The sequence below is a fragment of the Peromyscus leucopus genome, chromosome 5 (assembly GCF_004664715.2).
Source record: "Peromyscus leucopus breed LL Stock chromosome 5, UCI_PerLeu_2.1, whole genome shotgun sequence".
Classification (NCBI taxonomy): domain Eukaryota; kingdom Metazoa; phylum Chordata; class Mammalia; order Rodentia; family Cricetidae; genus Peromyscus; species Peromyscus leucopus.
The window spans coordinates 3,194,293-3,217,818 of record NC_051067.1 but is presented as its reverse complement, the minus strand read 5'-3'; the positions used below and the strand labels follow the sequence as shown (position 1 = coordinate 3,217,818).

At 47.9% G+C, this 23,526-nt stretch overlaps 1 protein-coding gene across 1 annotated transcript in view; it reads left to right on the top strand.

The window, feature by feature from the left end:
• Nucleotides 1–250: 250 nt before the first annotated feature.
• The window catches only part of Dapk1 (death associated protein kinase 1), a 159,802-nt gene continuing 136,526 nt past the window's right edge, over nt 251–23,526 (top strand). Inside the window, exons 1-2 of the mRNA XM_028893677.2 lie at nt 251–422; nt 741–912. Coding sequence (XP_028749510.1) covers nt 851–912 — 62 coding nt within the window. The 5' untranslated portion in view covers nt 251–422; nt 741–850. The remainder of the gene's footprint in view (nt 423–740; nt 913–23,526) is intronic.

Genomic DNA, 23,526 nt, shown 5'->3' with positions numbered 1-23,526 from the left:
GGGCGTCTCCGGGGCAGGACTTTATTGACTTATTTTTTAAACCTGCTGTATTTTTTTTTTTTTCCCCGGCACGGAGCATACCGCCTGGCCCACGCGGGTCGTTGGGTTCACACTCTGGAGACGAAAGCCTCCGGTTTCTTCGAAGCGGGCGGCAGAGGGCAGCCGGGCGCTAAGTCACAGGTGGGGCGCGCGCTCGGTGCGGGCGAGTGGGTGTGTGCGGGGTGCGCGCGGCGGGGCGGGAGCGCGGAGTCGGGAGGAGCCGCGAGCGCAGCGGAGGAAGAGGACGAGGAGGAGGAGGTGGTGGCTGCCTCCCCGCGGGGCCGAGCTGCGCCTGAGGCAAGGAGCGGAGGCCGTTCGGAGCTGCCCTGGACGGGGACCAGCCACGGGGCGCAGGGCGCACGGACTGAGAGCTGCGGGGCCGGGTGAGTGGCCGCCACAGGCAGCGGGAGGAGCGGGAAGAGCGGGAGGGCGGCCCCGGCGCGGGGGAACAGGTGGCCGGGCCGGGCGCTTTGTGTCCCTTCCCTCCGCTGTCCCCGGTTCGTCCGGAGGCGGAGGCGGGAGCTCGGGAACCGCTGGCACGGGGCTGGGGCGCGGCGGTGTGGGGTTTGGGGGTCCCCCGGCCCGGGCTTAACAAAGGGCGCGTGGCCCCAGCCGGGGGAGGCCTCGAGATCGGGGCCGAGCCCCGGGGACCCCGATTTCCTGGAGGTTTGCCGTTTCATTCTTCTCCCCATTTCTTTTAGAGGTCTGCGGCTTGGTGCATGAGGGGCCAGCAGCAGCGCGGCGGCGGTGGGGATGGTTCGGGCCGTGGAGCCGGAGTGGCCTGGGTTCTGGTGAGGCGTGACAATCTATCATGACTGTGTTCAGGCAGGAAAACGTGGACGACTACTACGACACCGGCGAGGAACTGGGCAGGTACCAGGAAGGGGTGCGGAAGCGCTCGGGGTTGGGGGCAGTGCGCGGTAAACAGATTCTGCTTAAGCCAGGCGTGCCTCCAGCCCTTTTCAGAGATGTGCAGACGGTAGAGGAAGCCCTGCCTAACCCTCGAAGGCCAGGAACCAGGGATAAACTGCCTGATCCGGGGGCTGGAGAGGCAGTTCACAGTGCAGTTACTGCGCAGTGTGGTCAGAATCCCTGGACAAGAACAGACTTCATTGTGTGCACTAACTCATGTCAGCCTTCTCCCTTCTAAGACAATGAGGCAAACGCTAAGACTCTTAACTGCAACTGGAGGGGCCGCCTATGTGTGATTTAAGCAGAGTACAAGTTAATTAATGGGCGTTTAAAATTTTAATACTCACCCCTTGTGCTGAATTTTCAGTGCAACACCGACCAGGATTGGTAGGTAGCTGTGGAACTTGGCAGATGTTGGCCTTGGATTTTGAAACTTATTCCAACCAGGAATTGGACTTGGTGTCTTTGATTTCGTTTATGGCCGCAGTCTACTATATTCAGAGCCTTCCAGCACACTGTGGGAGCTGAGATGCTGAGCAGAGTGTGTTAGTGTCTAGGTGCACAAAGAAGATTTCTCTGGCAGCATTGGACTGCTGGGTGACTTTCCACTAATCCACCGAGTTTATTGATCTCTGCTTTATGTGAGCAAATAGCTCGGTGTTCATACTCTATTTAAAATTTGGCGTGTGGAATTTGTGTGTTGGCATTGTGACTAACGCAGGTAAAAGGATTTATAAACAAACATAGTTGAAGTTACTCACACAGTGTGTGTATTGAAATTTGTATTTTTCCATATATACCCAATGGCGTCATACCAAGCTTTTTTTCTGCATGGAAAGGAAATTAAAAAACAAACAAACAAAAAGACCCACACCCTCTATTACCAGATAGGATTTTGGAAGATACCTAACTAAAGCTTTAAAATAATTCAGATAGCCCAGGAATGAAAAAGATCTTTTAAAAAGTTATAGTACAGAGCGTTTATGTGTGTAAGTGTAGACTTGAGGCATCTATAGAGCCTGTTCTTAGGGAGAGAGAATACTATTATCTTAAATCTTAATGAGTGACTAAAAGGCAAGGTTCCAAAAGATCGCATTTCATGGATATGGTTAAGATTGAGGTTGTGAGTGTGCAGTTGAATACGTGACTTAACTGGAATTCAGCCACTTTCCTCCTGTGGTTCATAGCAAGATGAGTGTGTGGGATTTTCCCAGGGGGTTAGAAAATAAAAAGGGTGAAAAAAAATTGATTCCACTTTTGTAAGGTTGCCAGATTCTATAAATTATTTTGCAAAAAGAGATGGTAAAAATTAGGTGAGATGATTGTTTTACGAATAAGATATATTGACTTTGTTTCCCTTAAGGTCCTTTTATGGAATTATGTGTTAAGAGAAGGGGGGGGGCTTGCCTGGGGTTAGCAAATGGATTTCGGATCTTTGTTGCGTGGGTGTGATGGATGACAAGGGAGCTTTGCTCATTTGTTTCTAACGTTTTACTGTGACTTTTACTCTGTCTACATTTCTGTGTGTAACTATTCTCTTCTCCATGCAAGACTAATTGATGAGTTGTTTATTAAATTTGTGTGACCTAGGAAGTTTGAAGAAGCGCTTTGGAGAGGTTGGGAGTTGGGGAATTTTAAGAAAGAAAAGGTGCGTACTCAGCTACTGTGATAGCTGCTCTTGTTTTTACCAAAAGACGAAGCACATGGTAGGCTTTTTCTAAGGCTGTGCTTTTGTGTCTGTCTTGGAGATCATCCCTTCTGTACGGTATACAGGTAGAAATGTCTCTGGAAGACTGGGAGTGGGGCAGGGCTCGAGGGCAGAGCAATGCAAACAGACGGGCACGTGGCCCGAATGGAGGGTGATGCTAATCTCTGAGCGGTTACCAGCCTTCAGTGTCTAAAACTAGGTTATCTATGAGCCTGTGTACCCGCCACAAACGTGCCGGTGCCCATGGAGGCCAGAAGAGGGTATTGGACCCCCTGGAGCTGGAGAACAGGCTGTTATGAGCCACCTGATGTGAGTGTTGAACTCATGTCCTCTAGAAGATCAGCAAGCACTCAACCACTGAGCTGTCTCTAGCCCCATCTAGGTTTGTTTAGTAATCCTTAAATACAGCTGTTCATCTCATAAATGGACCAAGAAAATTCTCATCTAGAAAAGATGTGTTTTAGGGAAGTAGAGTACACTATTGTTGTTGTGGGTTTTTACTCTTTGGGGGGCCCGCCACCCAGCTCCCAAATAAATCATATACAGAGGTTTTTTTCTTAATTATGAATGACCAGCCTTAGCTCTGGTAAGCTAAAGGGAGTCTTGGCTCTTCGCTAGTGCTCTGATCTCTTGGGCTTTTAACTCTGTATTTGGCTCTATGTTTCTTTTTTAATAAGACTGTTTAGAATTTCATCTACATTGCCTAAGACTGTAAAACTTCCTGTTGACTGCTAAGAACTTTAAAACTACCGTGTTTTTTGCAGGAGTGACAGATGAGACAAAACAAAGGACAAAAAGCCTAGACCAAAACCCAACTTTGCAGGTCATAACTGATAAGCCCAATGCTTATTTCATAAAAGTTGTGAAAATCAAGTCATATAAGGTGTAGAAACAGTTTATAAGGCTTAAACAAGAACAGATAATCTTATCTGTAGAACTGACCACAACAGATAGGTGTCTGGGACAGGCTGATAGCTTGGTGGGCAACTTGGAAAGAGAAGGTGGCCACTGTGTGAAAAGGGTCTTAGTGGAGACCATGGCTGTGGTTGACCGTCTTTGGCCTCTTTGATTCAGATTAATGTAGCCTTAAGCTGGAGCTCTGTCCTTCCAAGCAGAGGCAGAGGGGACCATTGTCTCTAGGAGATTTTGGTGCCCTTCAGTGCTCACTTGAGGAGGCAGTCTAGCATTTCTGCCCTTCTCCTGGGAGGCTGAACAAAGTGCTCCTTCCATGGTGTGTGGTGCTCCCCAAGAGGAGTTCTGATGAGAGCACCTTTTCAGGGCTGCTATGCTAGGTTGTTTTAATAGTGTACACTGGCTGCTTCTCTCGGCTGGGGATTTGGGCAGCTGCTTGCTGGCTTGCCCACCACTGGCCCTAGTTATACTCTTGGCTGTCACTGAGCTTGACCTGTGAGTTTCTTGGGCTCCTCCTTGTCCACTGCTTTGCTGAGAGACTAGCCATGTCTTCTGTCTCGTGGTCTGTCTAACCTTACTCGGTCTGACTGAGGCCCACTTCCTTAATAACTCTTTTATGATAATTTTAAAAAGAGTTGTTTATTATTATTATTGTGTGTGTATGTGTGTGTGTGTACAGTGTGTGTACAGTGTGTGTGCAGGAGTGCTCACCTGTGCACATGTGTAGAGTACAGAAGAGAGCACCAGGTTCCTTCCTCTGTCGCTGCCCGCCTATCCCTTTAAAGCAGGCTCTTTCCCCGGACCTGGGCTCACATTTTCTTAGGTAGGCTAGCAGCCAGCAGACCTCAACTATTCTCCTTCCTCCACTTTTCTCTTCAGAGCTGGAGTGGCAGGAGTGTGTGGGATGCCTAGTGTGTATGAGTGCGGGGATTTGAACTCCTGGCTCCCTGGATTACACAGCAAGCACCCCCCAGCCCTGTGGCATCTCTGCAGCCATTCCATGGTTACAGGAGCCAGATGGATGACTGGTCTGAAGGCCCAGGTCCCCTGGGTTTCACAACACTGTTCATCTTGATCCTTGCAGCTTGCTTGGGAGTTCTTTCTAGGTGTGCTCTGGTCCAGTGTCACTGTGATCCTTTACAGGATGTGCTGTGTGCTGAAGACGCAAGGCCAGTATAAACATGAATGAATTGACTCCAAGCTACCAGGGCAGCTGAACAGAGAGGACTTAAGGTTTAGCTGGTGGTTGCAGATGTGACGCTATTAATGCAGAGTGGACTTGCCTTGGTGCACTTCTTTGGACACCTTCATTTATAGGGTCATAGGTGAATTAGAGGCAATGGCCTTGGATTTCTGACACATAGTCACTGCCTAATGTTCATTTAATAACCTATCTGTATCATGGCAGGCGTCACCCTGCGCAGTAATAATAGCCTGCTTGATTTCCCAGGGAGCAAGGACCTTGGACGTTTTCACCATGTTTTCATTTCACCATGTTTTGTGCTGAATTAGATGCATAGTATTTAGTAGATGTTCAGCAAATGTGTGGTGATTGACTGAATGGGTCCTTGGGAGAAGTATAGATGTGCACCTTGAGAAAGTAGTGACCATGATGAAGACACACTGGAGATGTCAAAGCTGCAGCTCATGAGAATAAGGCCTTCACATTTGCATTCTCTGCTACCCAACAGTGAGAAGCATGGCTGCCCAAATTTCCAAGAGATCAGTTTTAAGCAAAACAAATGGAGTGGAGTATTAAGTATTTCACATTGGCTTGGATGGTGGTTAGAGGCTTACAATTCAGATTTATTACCTTCCTCATTTGGCATAAAATCCATAGGTATTTTAATTGAAAATAAGAAATAGTAGAAAGGCAGTGAAAGGCAGGCATGAGGTTGGTGGTGGTAGTGGGGGAAGTTTGGCTATGGAAGGTTTGTGTTCTGCTCCTGGGCCTGAACTTAGGTTCAATGTGGCCAATAGCAGAGGGGTTGGAGCTGGCTTTCTGGGCCTGCATGCATGCCTTTCCATTCTGTGAATGTGTCTTATCTTGCCTCTAGGAACCTGAGGGGTAAGGCGTGTTGACATACCCCAGGAAAACAAAGAAAACTGTGAATGCTGAGGGGTGCTCACATTCATTCCACGAGCTAAGTGCATTTCTCTAGGAGAGGGAGCATTTGTGTATCTTGCTGTGTGTGTATCTCTTGCCTCCCAGCAATTGTCACTCCTTGAAGGTGTGGACCATTTCCCTCCAGGTCAGGTTGTGGGGAGAGGTGGGTGAGTGGGTGGAGAGGCATAGCACCTCCTCAGATGAGGTCAGGGGCTTGGGGTGCAGGGTGACAAAGTCAGGGCTCTATTGACCCACCCAACAGGGAAATGTATCCTTAATTCTGAGCCATTTGCTCTGTATACCCAACCTAAACATGATGTCATTAGAGATACATGTCTGATCACGAGACACAGGAGACCCTTGGCGCTAGGCAACCTGAGGCCTCAAGGACAGTAGCATGGAGGAAGCCTAGGTGGTCAGTTCCCTCCCTTCTGCTCAGTGTTTCATCACAGTAGCTTTTCCAAGGCAGCTGGTAAGTAGGTGATGAGAGATCATCTAAGGACCCTGGCCCAGGCTGAGCTATTGTCTGTAATGTTTAAGCTGTGGTGATTACCCCTTCCCAGAATCAATTTAAATTGGACAGCTCTGCATGTCCATGCAACCCAGCAGACATGATGCAGAGGATGGTTGAGAATAGCATATGGGTTATTTTGGCCTTTCTGGGACAGAATACTTGATGAAAACACCTAAGGGTTTTTTCTCTCATAGTTTCACAAGTTTCAGCCCGCCATGGCAGGGAAGACAGCAGAGAATGCCAGTGCATGGCATCAGGAAAGCGTGCCAGGTAGTGGTGGACCCAGAGGACTGCAGCTAGAGGTCAGGTTGTATGCAGTCTTTGAAGCCCCACTCTAGTGACGTACTTCCTTTAGTTAGACTCTACCTCCTAAAAGTTCCCCAGTCTCAAAATGTAACAGCATTCACTTTGCAGAAGGATTTCATAGAAACCACCAAAGTTAGCAGCCACTGCTCTTCTGAATGCGAGCGCTCCCTCAGGTCTTAAGGATGCTCTGACTATCTCACCTTCCCCTTGTGGCTTGTGCCCTGCATGTGGCATCAGCACACTATGCTTAGTCAAGTCCCAAAGTTAATAGTTCAGTATTTTAGAAACTTGACTAAACTCTTATGTTGTATTTAACTTCTTAGCATCGTAATGTGGTGGACTCTGGTCTCCATCCCCTGGATCTGCCTCCTAACTGACCTACAGGTTTTCATTTCGTGGTCATTCTAGCTCAGACTTGGTGTGTGATCATTTGGGATTTTACAGGAAGGTGAAATTCAATTGACTTGCTTTGATTTTCTGGGATAATTCAGCAGAGTAAAGGAGGTTTCACAGCAATGTGTTATTAGTAGCAAGTCTTCATGTTCCTTTCTTGACATTCTAAGTGGCCTTTAAGAATGCAGTTAGGATATGATAGAGAAAAGAAGGTGAGCATTTGATTTTCTGTCCTCCTACTAAAATAGTTTAAATAATAATATAAATAATAACCTTCCCTGACTTACATCTTCCTTAGGAAAAACAAAAGGTGTGCCTGTAACCCCAGTGCTGGGCGGAGGGAGACAGGGCCTCTCGAAATGTAGTGTCCTTCTCTGGCCCGCTTCCACGAAAGCTCAAGTGAGCACACACCCTTGTGTATTCATCATGTGTATCCCCACACCATTACCTTAGGCTGTTTGTATAAGGTGTGAATGAAACAAGTGAATGTTATGTTTAGACTTGGGTTTCTTCACTGAGCTAACTCCTTATGTATATGTAACTCTTTTAAAATCTGAAAAGAAGAAGAAAAAAGAAATCCTAAACACTTAGGGTCCTAGTTGTTTTGGAAAAGGCCTCTCTATACTTTCACTTGCAAAAATGAACAGATTTCAATTGCTGAATATTTCTGTCAATAGTTTATTTTTCTACTTTTCAAACTGTATAACCTTTTTCATTTTTTGAAGAACTGGAGATTGAACCCTGGACCTTGTACTGTACCGTTAAGCCACAGCCTCAACCTACCTTTGATTTTGGTGTATGTGTGTGCATATATGTGCACATTTATGTGGATGAAGGTCCATGAGTGTATGCTTTTTGTGGAGGCCACAGATCATTCTTCAGGAGCTGTCTGCTTTGTTTTTTGAGACAGGATCTCACAGGGACTTAGAGCTGATGGCTGTACTGGTTAAGTTGGCTTGGGACCCTTCCACATGTCCCTGCCTCCCCAGCACTGGCTTTGTAAGTGTCTACTACGACGCGTGACTCGGGGTTAGGGACTAAACTCGGGTCCCTGTGTTCTGTGGCAAGCACTTTACTGACTGAGCCGTCTCCCCAAACCCCACCTTTCCTTTTTTTTTTTTTTTTTTTAAACTTAAGACAGGGTCTCACCCTGTATTCCTGACTGGCCCAGAACTCACTTTGTAGACCAGGATGAACTCAAACCGCCTGCCTCTGCCTGCTGAGTGCTGGGACTAGAGGTGTGCACCACAAACCTGGCCGAGTCTTACTTTTTAGTGTAAAATTGTCCAGACTGTTTTAGACATTGTGACGATCTCCTTTGCCTGGCCCTCAGTGTCGGGTTTTCCAGTTGAAAAAGTTGAAAGTGAGTGAATAACCAGTGTTGTTCTCTTGTCCCATCCTGGGGAGGGTTGGATTTTTCTTCTGAGCTCTTATCTATCTGCTTAGCAACTCAGAGGTCTGTCTGTGGCCCAGCCATACAGGAGAGAGATGGGAGAGGAGGTCATTGTTAGTGTTGGCTCAGTTCTGATGCCATCCTCCCTTGGGAAGGTCTGCTGCATTGTCATCCCTCTCCATGGACAGCTCTCCCTCCCCCCATGCACAGCTCTCTCCCCCCCATGTACAGTTCATCCCTCTCCCATGTACAGTTCATCCCTCCCCCCATGCACAGCTCTCTCTCCCCCCATGTACAGTTCATCCCTCTCCCATGTACAGCTCTCTCTCCCCCCATGTACAGCTCTCCCTCCCCATGGACAGCTCTCCCTTTTCATGGACAGCTCTCCCCTCCCCATGGACAGCTCTCCCTCCCCATGGACAGCTCTCCCTTTTCATGGACAGCTCTCCCTCCCATGGACAGCTCTCCCTTCCCATGGACAGCTCTCCCTTTTCATGGACAGCTCTCCATCTCCATGTACAGCTCTCCCTCCCCATGTACAGCTCTCCCTTTCCATGTACAGCTCTCCATCTCCATGTACAGCTCTCCCTCCCCATGGACAGCTCTCCCTTTCCATGTACAGCTCTCCATCTCCATGTACAGCTCTCCCTCCCCATGGACAGCTCTCCCTCCCCATGGACAGCTCTCCCTCCCCATGGACAGCTCTCCCCTCCCCTCTTCTGTGTTTGTGTCTGGGAGAGGGATGAGGTTAAATTTGCTGCTTTTCAGGAGAGCTGCAGGTGCAGATGGTGTGTGTGTCCCATAGAAGACAGACTCAACAGACGAAGGCTAAAGTTAAAGGTGAACTCACATGTGTTGCACACAGATGCTGCCCTAGAAATCTGGTGGGCCAACAGGTACCAGCTGTGATTGAACTTCCCTGGTCTGAAAACGTGAGATCCGATGTGTTCAGGAATCCCACTTACTTGATGATGGACATGATGCTCAAAGTGTTAGTTTAGATTTCCACATGAGGAAAGCTTAATTGGCGAGTTCATCAAATATTCCAAAGTGTAACAAATCTATGACCTCTGGTGCACTCCCAGCCTCAAGTGTCACAGATAAGGGATACTCAACTTATAATATTTTATTGATTCATCAACTAGATAGAAATCATCCTGCCAGAAGATTCCTCTGTACATCTGGGATAGGATGTAAAAAGTTGTTTGAGCCAGAGAGGTGAGGGAGTTGGTGAAGTGTTCCTTGTGTAAGCATAAGGACCTGAGTTCAGATCCCCAACCCCCAGGTAGAAATTGGGTGAGACAGCAGGTGTGTGCCTATAATTCTAGCACTGGGGAGTTGGAGATGACAAGATCCCTGGGGCTTGCTGGCCAGTTAGTCTAGCAGGACCAGTGAGCCTCAGGCTTAGTGAGGGACCCGGTCTCAAAAAATATGGAGAGAACAGGTGAGGAATATTCCCAGTGTCAGTCTCAGACCTCAGGCCTCCACATGCAGGTACACATGTATACACACATACAAACCTGTATACATCACATGTACAAACATTGTATACACACACAAATGTGTATACATCACATGTGCAAACATTGACACACAAATGTGTATACATCACATGGGCAAGCATTGTACACACACACACACACACACACTCTTTATAAGGTATTGCTTCTCTGAGTGTCTATAATTCGTGTGCACTGCTGTCAGACATGTTAGACACTCCTCACTCCGTGGTTGTGTTTTCAGATAACCAATGGGATGATTTCCATCCTCCTTCGCTTGGAGAAGTCGTTTCCTCCTGGATCTGTCTGCCTCTTGCCATCCATGTGTGCCAGTGTGTCTCTGAGAGAGGAGGGGACTGACTAACTGTAAATTGGTTTTGGGTCTGTTTGTATTTCTGTCTTCTTACTTCTTCATTGCACTCAGGTTCTGGTCTCAGCTCCTGGTGGCTGTGGCAGGGGTCCTTCACCTCACTTTTGTTCACACCTGTCCCCTCTACTTCTTTCTGCCCCTTTGGCTCAGCCTGCTGGGTGGGTTGTGAGCCTTTTTAAGCATGCGTCTGTCTGCTTTGTGCTGTCTGTCTGCCCTGTGCCATCTGACTGTCCTCTAGGCTGGGCTCCCTAGGTCTTGGTGAGTGCCTTTGTGGTGTACTGGTGGTTCTTGGAGCATCCCTGAGACACCTGGCTGGGTGTTTGAAAGCTGCCATTGGAGGTAGAACTAAAGGAATACAGTCGCCAGTCCACCCCGACCACAGGAGGAAAGAACCGGGAGGCTCTCCTAAGAAGGGAAGGGTTACAAAAGGAAACCATGTGAGAGGATGATCGAGAGGGAGCCATGCTTGGTTAGAAGGCTTCCTGACCTGCTTGGAGGGGTGGTCACCCCGAGACTGCATGTCAGCATGTAAATTCCTGTTTTTAATGTGGCCTTTTTTTTTTTTTTTTTTCCTTTTGAGACATGGTTTCTCTCTGTAGCTCTGACTGTCCTGGAACTCACTCGGTAGACCAGACTGGATTTGAACTCACAGAGATCCACCTGCCTCTGCCTCCCAAATGCTGGGATTAAAGGCGTGCACCACTACTGCTCAACTTAATATGACACTCCTAACTTCTCTAAAGCAGATAATATTTTTTCCTAGCTTACGTCTTAATTTTTAAAACCAGCTGAAGTGGCCAGATGCAACACTAGGGATTTGATGATGGGAAAGTGGATTGATTTATGTTATGGATCTTTATGCAGGGGAGAGTCTGAGCTGAATGCCTGCAATCCCTGATGAGAAAAACCTGCTATAGAAAGTAAGAAACAGGGCAGATCAGAGGTTCCATTCATTCTTGACATGGACTGATTTGAGATGTGAAAATGGGTGCTGGGCCAAGTCAGATCTGCCTTTGCCAAGAAAAGTCCATTAGGTTGGTAGATGAAAGGTTGAATTGTTCAGATTTGCTAATGGCCAGGCTATGCCAGCTGCTGGGGCAATGGCCACGGATGCTGCTGAGTGGCCGTCCCTGTAAGTGGCCTGAAGTAGCATATGGCTTGTTTAGGGAACATGGCTGCTGAAGGGTAGACTGCTCTAAAGGAGTCTTCCTTATTTGGGGGCCCATTGTAGGATATCGTTAGTTTATAATGACAGTGCTATGCAGGGCAAGAGAGATGCTCAGTGGTTAAAAGCACTGGCTGCTCTTGCAGAGGACCTGGATTCAGTTCCCAGCACCCACATAACTCACAGTCATCTGTAAGTCCAGTTCCGAGGGATCTGACACCCTCTTCTGGCTCCTGAGGGCATTAGACACACACTAGGTACACAGGCATGGATGCAGACAGAACATGCATAACTTTTCAAGTGAGGTAAAGAAAGATGAAAATATTTTTAGAATCTGATCAAGTTATTCTGATTTTAAGGATTTGGTTATTTCCTCATTTTTTGTTTTAATTCATCGATCCAGCTTCCTGTGAGAGAGAGAGACACATGCAAACTGGTGAGTTTAGGAGTGTATACAGTGTCTCTGTCTACATATCCCCCAAGAAACTGAAGATAAGATGTGAAGGAAGGGCACAAGGAGCCTGAGATTCACTAGGGACCACCACTAGACCAGCAGTTGGAGGTCGATTAGAAGTCACCATTTGCCAGGTGGTGGTGGCGGTGGTGGCACACGCCTTTATTCCCAGCATGTGAGAGGCAGAAGCAGGCAGATCTCTTAGAGTTCAAGTCTAGTCTGGTCTACAGAGAGTATTCCAGGATAGCCAGGGCTACCTAAAGGAACACTGTCTTGAAGGAAAAAAGAACAGAAGTCAACATTTCTTTCTTTTTTCCTTCCATTCTTTTTTTTTTTTTTTGAGACTGGGTTTCTCTGTGTAGCTCTGGCTGTCCTGGAACTCGCTCTGTAGACTGACCAGGCTGGCCTACAGAGATGCACCTGCCTCTGCCTCCCAAGTGCTGGAATCAAAGTTGTGCGCCACCATCTCTTGGCAGAAATCAAAATTTCACAGCTGAGAAAACTGGGGCTCTGAGAATGATCCAGGCTGGGTTAAGTAGCTCATCAGTAGAACCTTTATCTAGCATTCAGTCGCCCAGCACTGCAAAACCAAATAGCAGAACAAAACAGAGAGAAGATTCCCCCCTGGAGACTGCGTTTGAAGTGCAGAAGCAGCTATTGGTACCCGGTGTCTAGAAGTTGACCAGTGCAGTTCATCATCAGAGTGGTCAGCTGTGATGGGGTCAGTGGTGTTCTCCTCCTTGTTTCCTCCAAGTCCAGGATTCTCTTCCTCAGACCTCAGTGTGGTCTGCGTAGCCCTCAGTTGGGTGGGGCCTTCTGTGCATTGTGTGTGCCTCCATCTGCTGTAGGCCGTTGAGCATCGCACCCCACCTATGACACAAAGAAATGCCTGCTGCCATGGCTAAGTCTGCTGTGGGAGCAGAATCCTTTCTCTATCCAGTGGGAGTCACTCAGTTACAGGATCAAGACACGAGTCTTGACTGATAGGTACAGGGGCCGAAGGCAAGGAAAGCCTGTGCACGATAGGCGGAAAGAAGTCTCTGAACTTCTGGTGGATTGAACTAAAAGAAGGATTTGAACTTGGAGGTCCAGGGCTGGGACATAAAGACTCAAGGCCGGGGACAGTTTCCCCGGGCCTGTTTGGCTGCTCCTGAGTGCTTGCCTCTGTCACTGCTTGGCTGGGACTGAGGGAAAGGCCTGGAGACCCTGGCAGCTTGACTCCCTATGCCGGCGTGGCAAAGGTGGAGTTACCTTTCTTTCCTCACGCACGTCACCGCTGTAATTAAATATGCTATCTGTGGAATCGCTTCTGGAAGGTCTTGGATGAGGGGTTCAAGGAGGGACCCTGGGACAGATTGTTGTAGGGTATGGAGTTCATTACAAGAGTTTTTACAGACGGGTAACAGCATGGAAGAGTCTATGAGGAGAGTTCAGCCCCCAGCACCGAGGCAGACTGTGGCCGGGGCTCAGAAGAGTGGAAATCCGGGCTCTCTGGGCAGAAATGGATGTTTTTTTCTCACCTTTCTGAGGGTGGGGGAGGTTTCACAGCACAGCTGGATTCCTAGGCTCATGGCAGGGAAGAGGGTGGGGAGCAGGATGTGTGGCCCTCAGAACCCTCTGAGGTGAATTCACTCCCGAGGTGAGACAGCTGATCCGGGAGGTCTGCTATTTAGAGAGTCACAGACAATGTCTCTGTAGGGTGCCTGCCAGTCAAGGCTTCTGCAGGTGTTCAGGCTGAGCTGCAGCTGGGTCTGGATTCCATAGTCTTACATTTCAGCCTTTTGTTTATATTAAAAAAGAGTCAGGAATGATTTTTACCGGAAAAGGAGATAGAGGAAGAGACGCAAGGATTTGTGGATGTTGACTCAGTCTACCTAAGTTGGAGAGGGGTAAAGATGGGGCCTGTGGCCTCTAGGCCAAAGGCTGGCTTTTGTATTCCCATCAGGACAATGAAATGGAGTCCAAGTAGCACGCTGGACAGTGTTCTGCGTGAGCTGGATCAGCATGCAGATTAAGGAGGGACCTATCTGTGGATTTAAAGTGCAAGTAACCCCAAATGGAGGTCTGTTTGTTTGTTTGATGTGTGTACGTTAATTTAGAATTTCATCCAAATTATACTTAATAAGGAAATTCTCTTCCAAAGACAATGAAACACCCAAAGAAAAACACTCTTAAGATAGTGGAAACATTTAAATCTTTAATTTTTATTTTAATCTTTTTTATTTTTATTTATTTTATTTACTTATAATTACGTGTATGTGTGTGCCTGGGTTTGAGTAGGCACGTGCATGCAGGTGCACATCCTCTGGGGCTGGAGTGATAGGAGACTAAGGAGTCCAGCATGAGTGCTGGAAACCAAACCTGGGTCTCAGCAAGAGTATGGAGGTCTCCTAACCCCATACCATCTCAGACCAATCATTTCAAATGTGTAAACTTGCCTTAAACAAGGCAGGGGTCTGGGTAAATAAACAGCTATATAAAAACTTGATTAAAGTAAGGGCATGAAATCACCTTTACTTGTACCAAATCCAGAACATCACTTTATTATTTAGGTATATACTGAGCAAAATTTTAGGCATCCTTTAAGCATGGCAGGCTTTAAGAAATATAAAAGTAAAGCTCTTTCTTTAGGTTGGAGAGGGTCTTTGAATCAGTGAAGTCCTCTGTTGTCTCTGCTCCCCAGAAGTTTATAGTGGAGGACCCACAGTCAGTGGCAGGTCTTTACTTAACTGTCAATATAGAGGACTGAAGATCATAGGCCCAATGAAATTTTGAATAATATGCCAGATTTATCCAGCATGGTTTTATGATCCTGCTATAATTTACTCAGCATGTCTCAAAGTAGAAGTAATTCTTTGTAACTGATTTTTCCGATCCAGACAACATTTATTTGGCATTTAGAGAAACACAGTACAGACTTTAAATGTCTTATTTAGTAAATGGATAAACTAAATCTTGGAGTTTCTAAGCAGGTTTTGTGAACATCACTTAAGAGCACATCAACCTAAAAAAACACAGTAACTTTGTTGTTGTAAACAGAGTGTTAACATTATATCTCTGTGTGGGGGGAACTTGAAAGTGTCTCTTCTTTAAGACTACGCTTCTGTGATTCAGGGCTGTGTCTCTCCCATTCTCCTGTCAGCCCATCCACTGGCCTGGAATCATTTCACTCAGTTTTGAGTGACTTGAAGGAATGGAAGGTTCATAGCAGCTGCTGGGTGAACCACACCCCACATGATTAAGTGGGACAGACACAAACAAGAAGCTGGAGAATTAATTAGAAGAAAACAACAACTGTCCAGTTCAGTGGCAGGGAGGCCTGCTGAGAATCACAGTGCTTTTATAATTCACAAATGCCTGGGGGAATCAGGGTTGGGATTGTATCAGTGAGACCGGCATTGACTGTGCTGTGGAAATGTAACATCCACGGAAGGAAGGCCTTGGGTACTCTGTATATGGGATGCGATGGTGTTCTCCTCTGGGTGAGAAGACAAAAGTAAGGGAGTTCCATTGTCTCACGAATAATCTATTTTATTTGGCTATCAGGGCACCAACAGGCACACCTTTTTGCAAGTATCAGTTGAGTTGAATCCTGCAGATCAGCGCCTCTTGGGGATCTTCTGTTTCTGGCTTGGCAACTTTTTCTGTGCAGATAAATATTTTAAGAGTTCGGGGCCACATGGCTTCTGTTTCAACACTGGTTGAAGTTCAGAATGTACACAGAGAACCCATGTCTGGATGCCTGTGGGTGTTCTCTGATAAAAAAAATGGGCAGAGAGATTTCAGCCTGTGTCCCATAATTAGCCAACTTGCTCTCTGTTTTACTGACACATTAAACCAAGACTCTGAGATATGACATAATTCAGTTGGCCAGAATGGGAGAGGGTCTGACCTAAGACTTAGAGTTGAACCTATTTGTTTACTTCTTGGTCTCAGGGCCCACCCTGGGGATCTTTCCTCCTTGTTGCTAACAACTAGCCTCACCCGTTTCCGTGACAACTGTGTCCTGCAATGTCAGCTGTGCCTCAAGCTTCTCCACAGCTCCAGGCACTCAGCTCTACTCAGCTGAACCCCCAAGGACAGCGCAAAGCCCTGCTTGGGACAGTTGTGAGACTCAAGAAGTCTCCTCTACAGCGCCTCCTTGCATGGCAAGGGTCACGGATAAACCTGGCAACTGGTTACTAGTGAAATTTCCACACTGCTGAAGTGGCTCCAGATTCTGCCCTTGTGCTTGTGTGGAGCTGGGGTCTCCACCGGGTTCCAGCCAGAGGTTGACAGTGGCCACCCCTCATTGCGAACTGCCAGACTCCAGGCGAGAGCATGGACGGGGTGGCCATCTCTGGGGTCTGAGCCCCTCACCAGAACTGTCCCGTTCCCCCGTTTTCCCTTCGTCTAATGTGATTTTCTAAAGTGGGGCTCATTGCTCTGCTCTTCATGACTGCTTTTAACCTGCTTGCTGTTGTTCAGGGTGACTCTTTGTTTTCAGTCCAAGCTAGAGAAATCCTTGCTTTCTGCCGTTGCTGCAGGTGGGATGGGGTGAGTCACCATGGGGAGCCCCACATGGGGAGCTTTTAAAGGTAACCCGCTCAACTCTGAGGGCCCCTGGCAGGAAGAGGTGAAGTGTGCTTCCTGATGGCTGAGCCCTGGGCTCTGGCACTTGTTTCAGATCTGCCGAGAAGACTCTGGAAGGCACTTCTTGTGGAAGAGCGTTGGAGATGATTTGGTAGGTGCCAAAAGGACTGGGGCTAACGAGGAGGCCCTGTTAAAGGGAAGGGGCTTTGCTGTGGGAAACTGTACTGTATCCTTGTGGTCCAGAAGCTTGGGGTGGTGAAGTGCACATTGGCACCCGCTGGCAACACAGGGACGGGGTTGATGCCATGTCTGTGGTGAGCTAGTCACCAGCACATGCCACTTTAGGAAAGAAATACCATCATCTGTCTCAGTCCTGACCCCACACTCCCATCTGTACCTCCCACCAGCTTAACATAACAGGAAGCCCGGCAGGGAACAGGGTGGTGCCCTGTGCAGGGAAAAGGGAAGAACAGATTGATGGGTGGAGAAGGGTGGACAGAGGGAGAATAACCAGGAAGGGGCGTCCACCAGTGATAACAGGGAAATGAGGACTGGCTGGCTTTGCTGCCCTCCCCTGTTGGTGCAGGTGTTGGGTATCTGTGCTGTCAATACCCCGAACTCACTGCTTCTGGTATCCTGCATGTCCTGCACACTCATTTCTGAGCATCAAAGTAGTGTTCTCCACAGGCAAATGTGTGGGGCCATGCTGCTCCAGCTCACAGTCTCCATTCTCTTGTGTTTGCACATGCATGTGTGCATGGTTATATTACTGGACCACTAGGGCCAGAACTTGAGCTCTGGCAGCCCTCATAGGCCAGGTTGGGCCGACCAACCCAAATAAGCCAATTGAACAAGCTAGTGAGAGTGAAGAGCAGAAAATGGAGAGCTGTTCAATGTGGCGGTGCTGGGAAGAGGGACAGAGAGAGCCTGTGTCGCCCCTACCCACAGTCTGTCTTGTGGTTTAAACAGGAAACCAGACTGGGTGAAGGTGTGGTCTCTTAGCCTATCGTGATTGTCTAATGACAATCTCCTTTAAGGTGGTCTGACAAGTTACAAATACTGTGAGGAAAACCCCCACAGGCTCCAGCCTTTCCCCACATGAGGTTCCTGGGGAGAATTCCAACTCTTGGGGGTGCATTGTCTCAAAAGTGAAGCCAAGGAGGATACAAGTATCTCTTAGAATGTCTTCATGCCTGTCGGGACGGTGACAGTACCCATGGTAAGGGTCAGGCAATTTGTTTCCAGCCTCTTGCTAGGAGAAGGTACTTCAGCAATAACAGACTGATAGTCAGGTCTGTTAATTAGGACACTGTGAACTGAAAGACTGAAGCCATAGTTCTTTATGTTTGTTGTTTGTTTTATTTTTGAGACCTGATTATGCTGTGTAGCCAGCCTAGGCTGACCTTGAATTTCTAATCTCCTGTTTTAGGCTCATCAGTGGTGTGGTGGATTCTAGGAATCTTAAAAGTAGACTAACTAATGTCAGTCTCACTGGGAGTAAGATCAGTGTGTTGACCGACACATCTGCACCTCCCTATTCACCGTAACGGCCACATAGCTGAAACCACAGGATGGAATACATGCACAGATAAAATGTGCCGCATGCAGAAGTCTGTCCCAAAGTTTTCATGAGGGTTGGTTCCAGGATCTCCTACAAATAACTAAACTCACAGACATTGTGGGCAGATATTTCATATTGAATGCATATCTTCCTGTGTACTTGAAATCACTTCCAGGCTACTACTAATCGTTAATGTAATGCAGATGTTATGTAAAGTTGTCTTATACTGCATTGTCTAGGAAACAGTGGCAGGAAACAAGTCTGCACATATTTGGTGTAGACGTGGCTGTTGCAGGCCTGGTTACATGGTGCATGTATGACCTGAGGTTGGCTGAATCTAAGGATCCATAGAATGTAAGTGGTAGCCCAGCCTACCGACCTTAAGTTAAAGTCAGCCTAGACTGTGTAACGAAATCATTTCTGAAAACAAATCACAAAAGCATACTATGTTTGTACATGCTTCCGTTCTCAGAGCACCGGTGAGGCGCTAGCGGGTGAGGGTTCAGCTCTCTGCTGACAAGGCTGGAGAGGGGCTCAGTCAGTTGATGAATTCTTTCCCAGGATCCCTGTTTACATTGGCTTTTCTCACCATATGACTCAGACAACACACTTAAATTCCAAATCCTACAAAGAAGGCAAGCCTGGTTAGAATACAGTGTGTTCAACTCATTTTTATTGCAGAAGGGGAAAGGGGCTCCTTGTTCTGATGTACATGTGCCACACATGTCTGTGGTCACGCTGTCTCTCAGTACAGCTGCTTGCTGGGAATCTTCCTGTTCAAAGATGGAGCAAGGAACATGGTGGTGAGCCTGTTCTCTGAGACCTCGAAGGGACTAGCCAGCCCCACAGCCCTGTCAATCACACTATTTTTAATGATGCTTGAAGCTGAGGTGTCAAAAAGGAAGATTTTAGTACTGAGCTGATTTCTTCCTGGTAACTTTTAATTGATTCTAGTACATGCGGAAAGGTGTGTAGTGGGTTCTGAAAGCGCAGGATGTAATTGTGGACTGAGGTGCTCTGTGGGACTTGCTCCAAGATGCAACCAGGGAGAGGAGCTTTGCAGCAGGACCCTGTGAGGGAGCTGGCGGAAGGAAAAATCTGTTTGGGAGTCTTGCCAGCAGGACAAGGTGTGAATTAGCTTCGAAGGCACCCAGGGAGGAGGGAAAGAAGTGTCAGTTGTGAGGCTGTGGAAGGATCTGGGGAGATGGAAAGGGACAGCAGGGGACATAGCAGTTTCCAGCCCCATGCAGCTCTTCTCCTCCCTTCCTGTGATGAGAAAAGGGTGGAAGACAGGAAGATACAGCAAGGCACAGGAAAGGCTGGGAGAAAGTGTTTACAGATGACTTTGTGCTGTGTGTTGGGGGGGGCGGTGAACTCTGATACTGGTAATAATTGTGTAGCTTACTTAGTTTCTTTTCTGACCCTTGCTGCTGCTGGTGATTTGGTGCTTTTATATATCAGGAAAACAGAAGTCAAAGAAAATAGGTCTGAGAGAGAAGAATAAATTGAAGGGTGAAATAAAACGTCCCACATCTGAAAACATCTGAAAATTAAAAAAAAAAAAATCTCGAATTTGCTGTGATCTCAGTTAACTTGTTTAGCAAGTAAAATTCATGTAAATATTTCAAAATCCAACTCCCCCTCATCCCCCCCACAGGCAACTTGAAACCCTTATAGTTGTAGGAATTTGTGGTAAGGAATAAATATCCCACCTCTGTGTGGACAAGCGTGCATGTATTCATGTAGGTTTGTACATGTATACAGGGCTGTACTTATAGATGAGTATACACATATACTCAACCACTGTCTGATATACACTAGAAATATACATATGCACACAATGGTTACATCTTTCTTCGTGGCCAACCCGTGGCTGACTGTTGTTTGAACAAAAGCTGTTGGCTCTTTCCCTAGCCTTTTTTGCCGTTACGTCTGAGAACTGACCACTGTTGGGCACGTTCATTACACTGAGCCTCATCCGGCTCCAGCCCCAGCAGTGGCTCTAGCTGTCCTTTTACCTCGCACTGTCCTCTCATGACTGGCTCTGTCCTGTCCAACAGTGCTTATGTTCAGCAGCCAGCTCCTGAAAAGCAACCTGTTGGCTCTTTTCAGCCCCAGCAGGCCCCAGGACATCACCAGGCCTCATCATACTTACTCCTGGACCTGAGGAGGCGTGGGATATGCAGTGAGTCGGTGGGTAGTGGTGCGATGGAGGAGCTAGGCTCCCAAGCTAGTTGAGGGGACTCTGGTTCCTGCCCAGGAGGATAGTGCTCAGCCGGAAGTAAGGAATGACAGGAAAAGGGCACCAGGGACTGGACTGGTCCAGAGCTAGGCTGGCCAGGGCCTTGCCATCTGGGGGATGTGGCCCCCAGGCAGTGGCACACGGGGAAGAGGAGACCAGTTCCTCAGTGTCCTTTCCCTCTGTCTTCATTTCTTTACCTGCCATTTTTGTGACCTCATCTTTGAGGAAAGGGCAGGGCTCTTGTTCAGCAGCTTGGTGTGGTATGGTTGTCATCCATACCAAACTGGGACGACTTACGAGGGAGTAGGGATTCATACACCTGCTCTTGGATAGGTCCCTTTATGTCTTCTGCATTTAAGTAGGTGATATGTTCAGGTAGTTTTAACCACAGAGAATATCCTTCTGCTCTCTGATAGCTATCTCTTCTTGGGGATCAGTCCAAATTTACTCTATGCATCTGTAAGTCAGGGAACTCATGAATAAATGTTTTCTTGTTTTAACCACACAGTGTTCTAGTTCACTTTCTGTTGCTGTGTGAAAGTCTGCTGGTGGTATGTGGTGCGTCCACTGAGGGGGTGGATCAAATAGGACCAAGTTCCTGGGACAGAGTGTACTGCCTTAGACAAAATGTGCCCCAGGGACAAGTACTTTATGCACCTACCCACGTGGAGGCTGGGGTGAACTGGAGACCCAGGTGGAGGCTGGGATGAGCTGGAGACCCAGGTGGAGGCTGGGCTGGGCCTGGAGACCCAGGTGGAGGCTGGGCTGGGCCTGGAGACCCAGGTGGAGGCTGGGGTGAGCTGGAGACCCAGGTGGAGGCTGGGCTGGGCCTGGAGACCCAGGTGGAGGCTGGGGTGAGCTGGAGACCCAGGTGGAGGCTGGGGTGAGCTGGAGACCCAGGTGGAGGCTGGGCTGGGCCTGGAGACCCAGGTGGAGGCTGGGCTGGGCCTGGAGACCCAGGTGGAGGCTGGGGTGAGCTGGAGACCCAGGTGGAGGCTGGGCTGGGCCTGGAGACCCAGGTGGAGGCTGGGGTGAGCTGGAGACCCAGGTGGAGGCTGGGCTGGGCCTGGAGACCCAGGTGGAGGCTGGGCTGGGCCTGGAGACCCAGGTGGAGGCTGGGCTGGGCCTGGAGACCCAGGTGGAGGCTGGGCTGGGCCTGGAGACCCAGGTGGAGGCTGGGGTGAGCTGGAGACCCAGGTGGAGGCTGGGCTGGGCCTGGAGACCCAGGTGGAGGCTGGGCCGGGCCTGGAGACCCAGGTGGAGGCTGGGGTGAGCTGGAGACCCAGGTGGAGGCTGGGCTGGGCCTGGAGATCTGTGGGTGTTCTGAGCTTCCTGCTAATTGGCTGGCAGTGGCCTGAGTCAGGTCTGTCTAATCTCTGGATCCACGACCAAGTAGCACACGGGACATTTCTATCCAGTCCAGGGCTCTCTCTGTCAATCCGGGTGTTTGGGCCTCCATCCCCTTGCCTTCAGGACACCTGGGAAGGGCCCAGGGCTTTGAGCTTGGGGCTTGCTTTATGCCTGGGGGTGACATAGTGCCAGTGCTGTGTGGTTTGCCAGGTAATGTGGAAAAGGATGGGAGACACATGCACAAGACTTTGAAATTCCAAGATTCTCAGTCCTGAAGGACCTGGGATGGGTTACCTTCCAGCTTCTTCACAGCCTCCAGGGGATGCACGCATTTCTGGGGGACACAGTAGTCATCAGGCAATACCTGTTCCAACTTCAAACTGTCTGAGTGGTACACCTCAAAGTCCACATGTCCTATAGCTCAGAGAAGACCTTAGCCAGAAATCATTAAAGTGGAAGAAATCCTTCTGTGTACGAGTGAGTGGGTGGATTCCAGAACTTTCTGTATCTGTTTTTCACTCTGTCCAGCACAGTGCATAATTAAAATGAGTTAAATAAATGAATGACAGACGTCATCCCAGTATGACCTGAGGTGGTCCTAGACTGGACACACGTGGGGGTGTGTGGGTCTTCCAGCCTACTTCCTGCTTGCACTGTCAAAGCTGTCCCATTGTGAACTACCCAGACCTGTCTGTGGCTGTTCCTCTTAGTGTACCTGCACGCATGGGCACCAGGCCAGGGGAGCTCAGTTAGCCATTTCTCTTCTCCATGGGTGAGTGCTCTGTTACTGAGATAAATACAGATAGAGGCTGTAAGTTTGTTTTTAAGATGTTAAACTGCAGTTTACCTAAAACAGTAGCTATTTAAATTGTTTATAGGCTTTTGCTCATTTGCTGACTACTGCTCAAGTTTCTTACTCTTTAAAAACTTTTATTTTATTTTATTTTATTTTATTTTATTTTATTTTATGTGTTTGCCCTCATGTGTGTGGCTGGTGTCCATGGAGACAGAAAAGGGTATTGGATCCCTCGAACTGGAGTTACAGTGGTTGTGAGCTGCCATGTGAGTGCTGGGAACTGAACCCTGGTTATGTGCAAGAGCAGCAGTGCTGCTTTCAACCACTGAGCCATCTTTGCAGCCCCAAGGTATACCTTATATAAATAGCAACATTCATGCGTTATGCTATACAGTTCTGAGTTTTAGTAAATGCATAGACTCATGGAACATGTAGTATTTCCCATCCACGCCTTGTACAGCTTTCATCCCCCCATTCCTTGCAGGTAATTGTCAGTTTTTGTTCTGGTATTCTGTCATTTTTCAGGAATAGAATCACAGCATGTGTACTTTTTCAGTTTGGCTGGCATAATGCATTTGGACTTGTGTATATAGTTGCCTATATTCATAGTCTGCCCCCTTTTGTTGTTGAATCGTACTCTATTGTGCAGTTTATCCATTTACAGCTCTGGGACATGTGGATTTCTGTAGCATGTTACAGTGATCAGTTATCTGTGATGAACCTCAGCAAATATCAATATTTTAAGAATTATTATGCTATAAGTATTCTATTTCCTTTTTAGTTATTTAGAAGTCTTGTACTGTGCTTGATTTTTAAAATTATCTTAGATGTGAAAGAGAAGACTGTAGTCAGTGCTGTTTGTGCCATGACTGCCTTTGACCCAAGGCGTCCCCTGGGGGGTTTGCATCTCATCCTCTATGGGTGAGCAAGGATCACTGTGCTGGTCTTTGGTTTTCTACTACTAGTAGATATTGCTTTTGAAGGCAAAGACTTGTGTATCACGCGGTCCCTCTAATTATGCACCACGTGCCCTTTACGATGGTGATGGTGGTTGTGCCGTTGTCACCCATGTTACACCAGTCTGGTGACATCTTACCGTGCATCATACTTAATTGGTATCCACTGCACTCTCTTGTGTGTGACAGACCTTCTTTGCTGTTGATCAAATTTGGAAATGCTAGATGAACATTTCTCTGAAAATGCAGAATCCATAGGAAACAATGATCTCTTTAT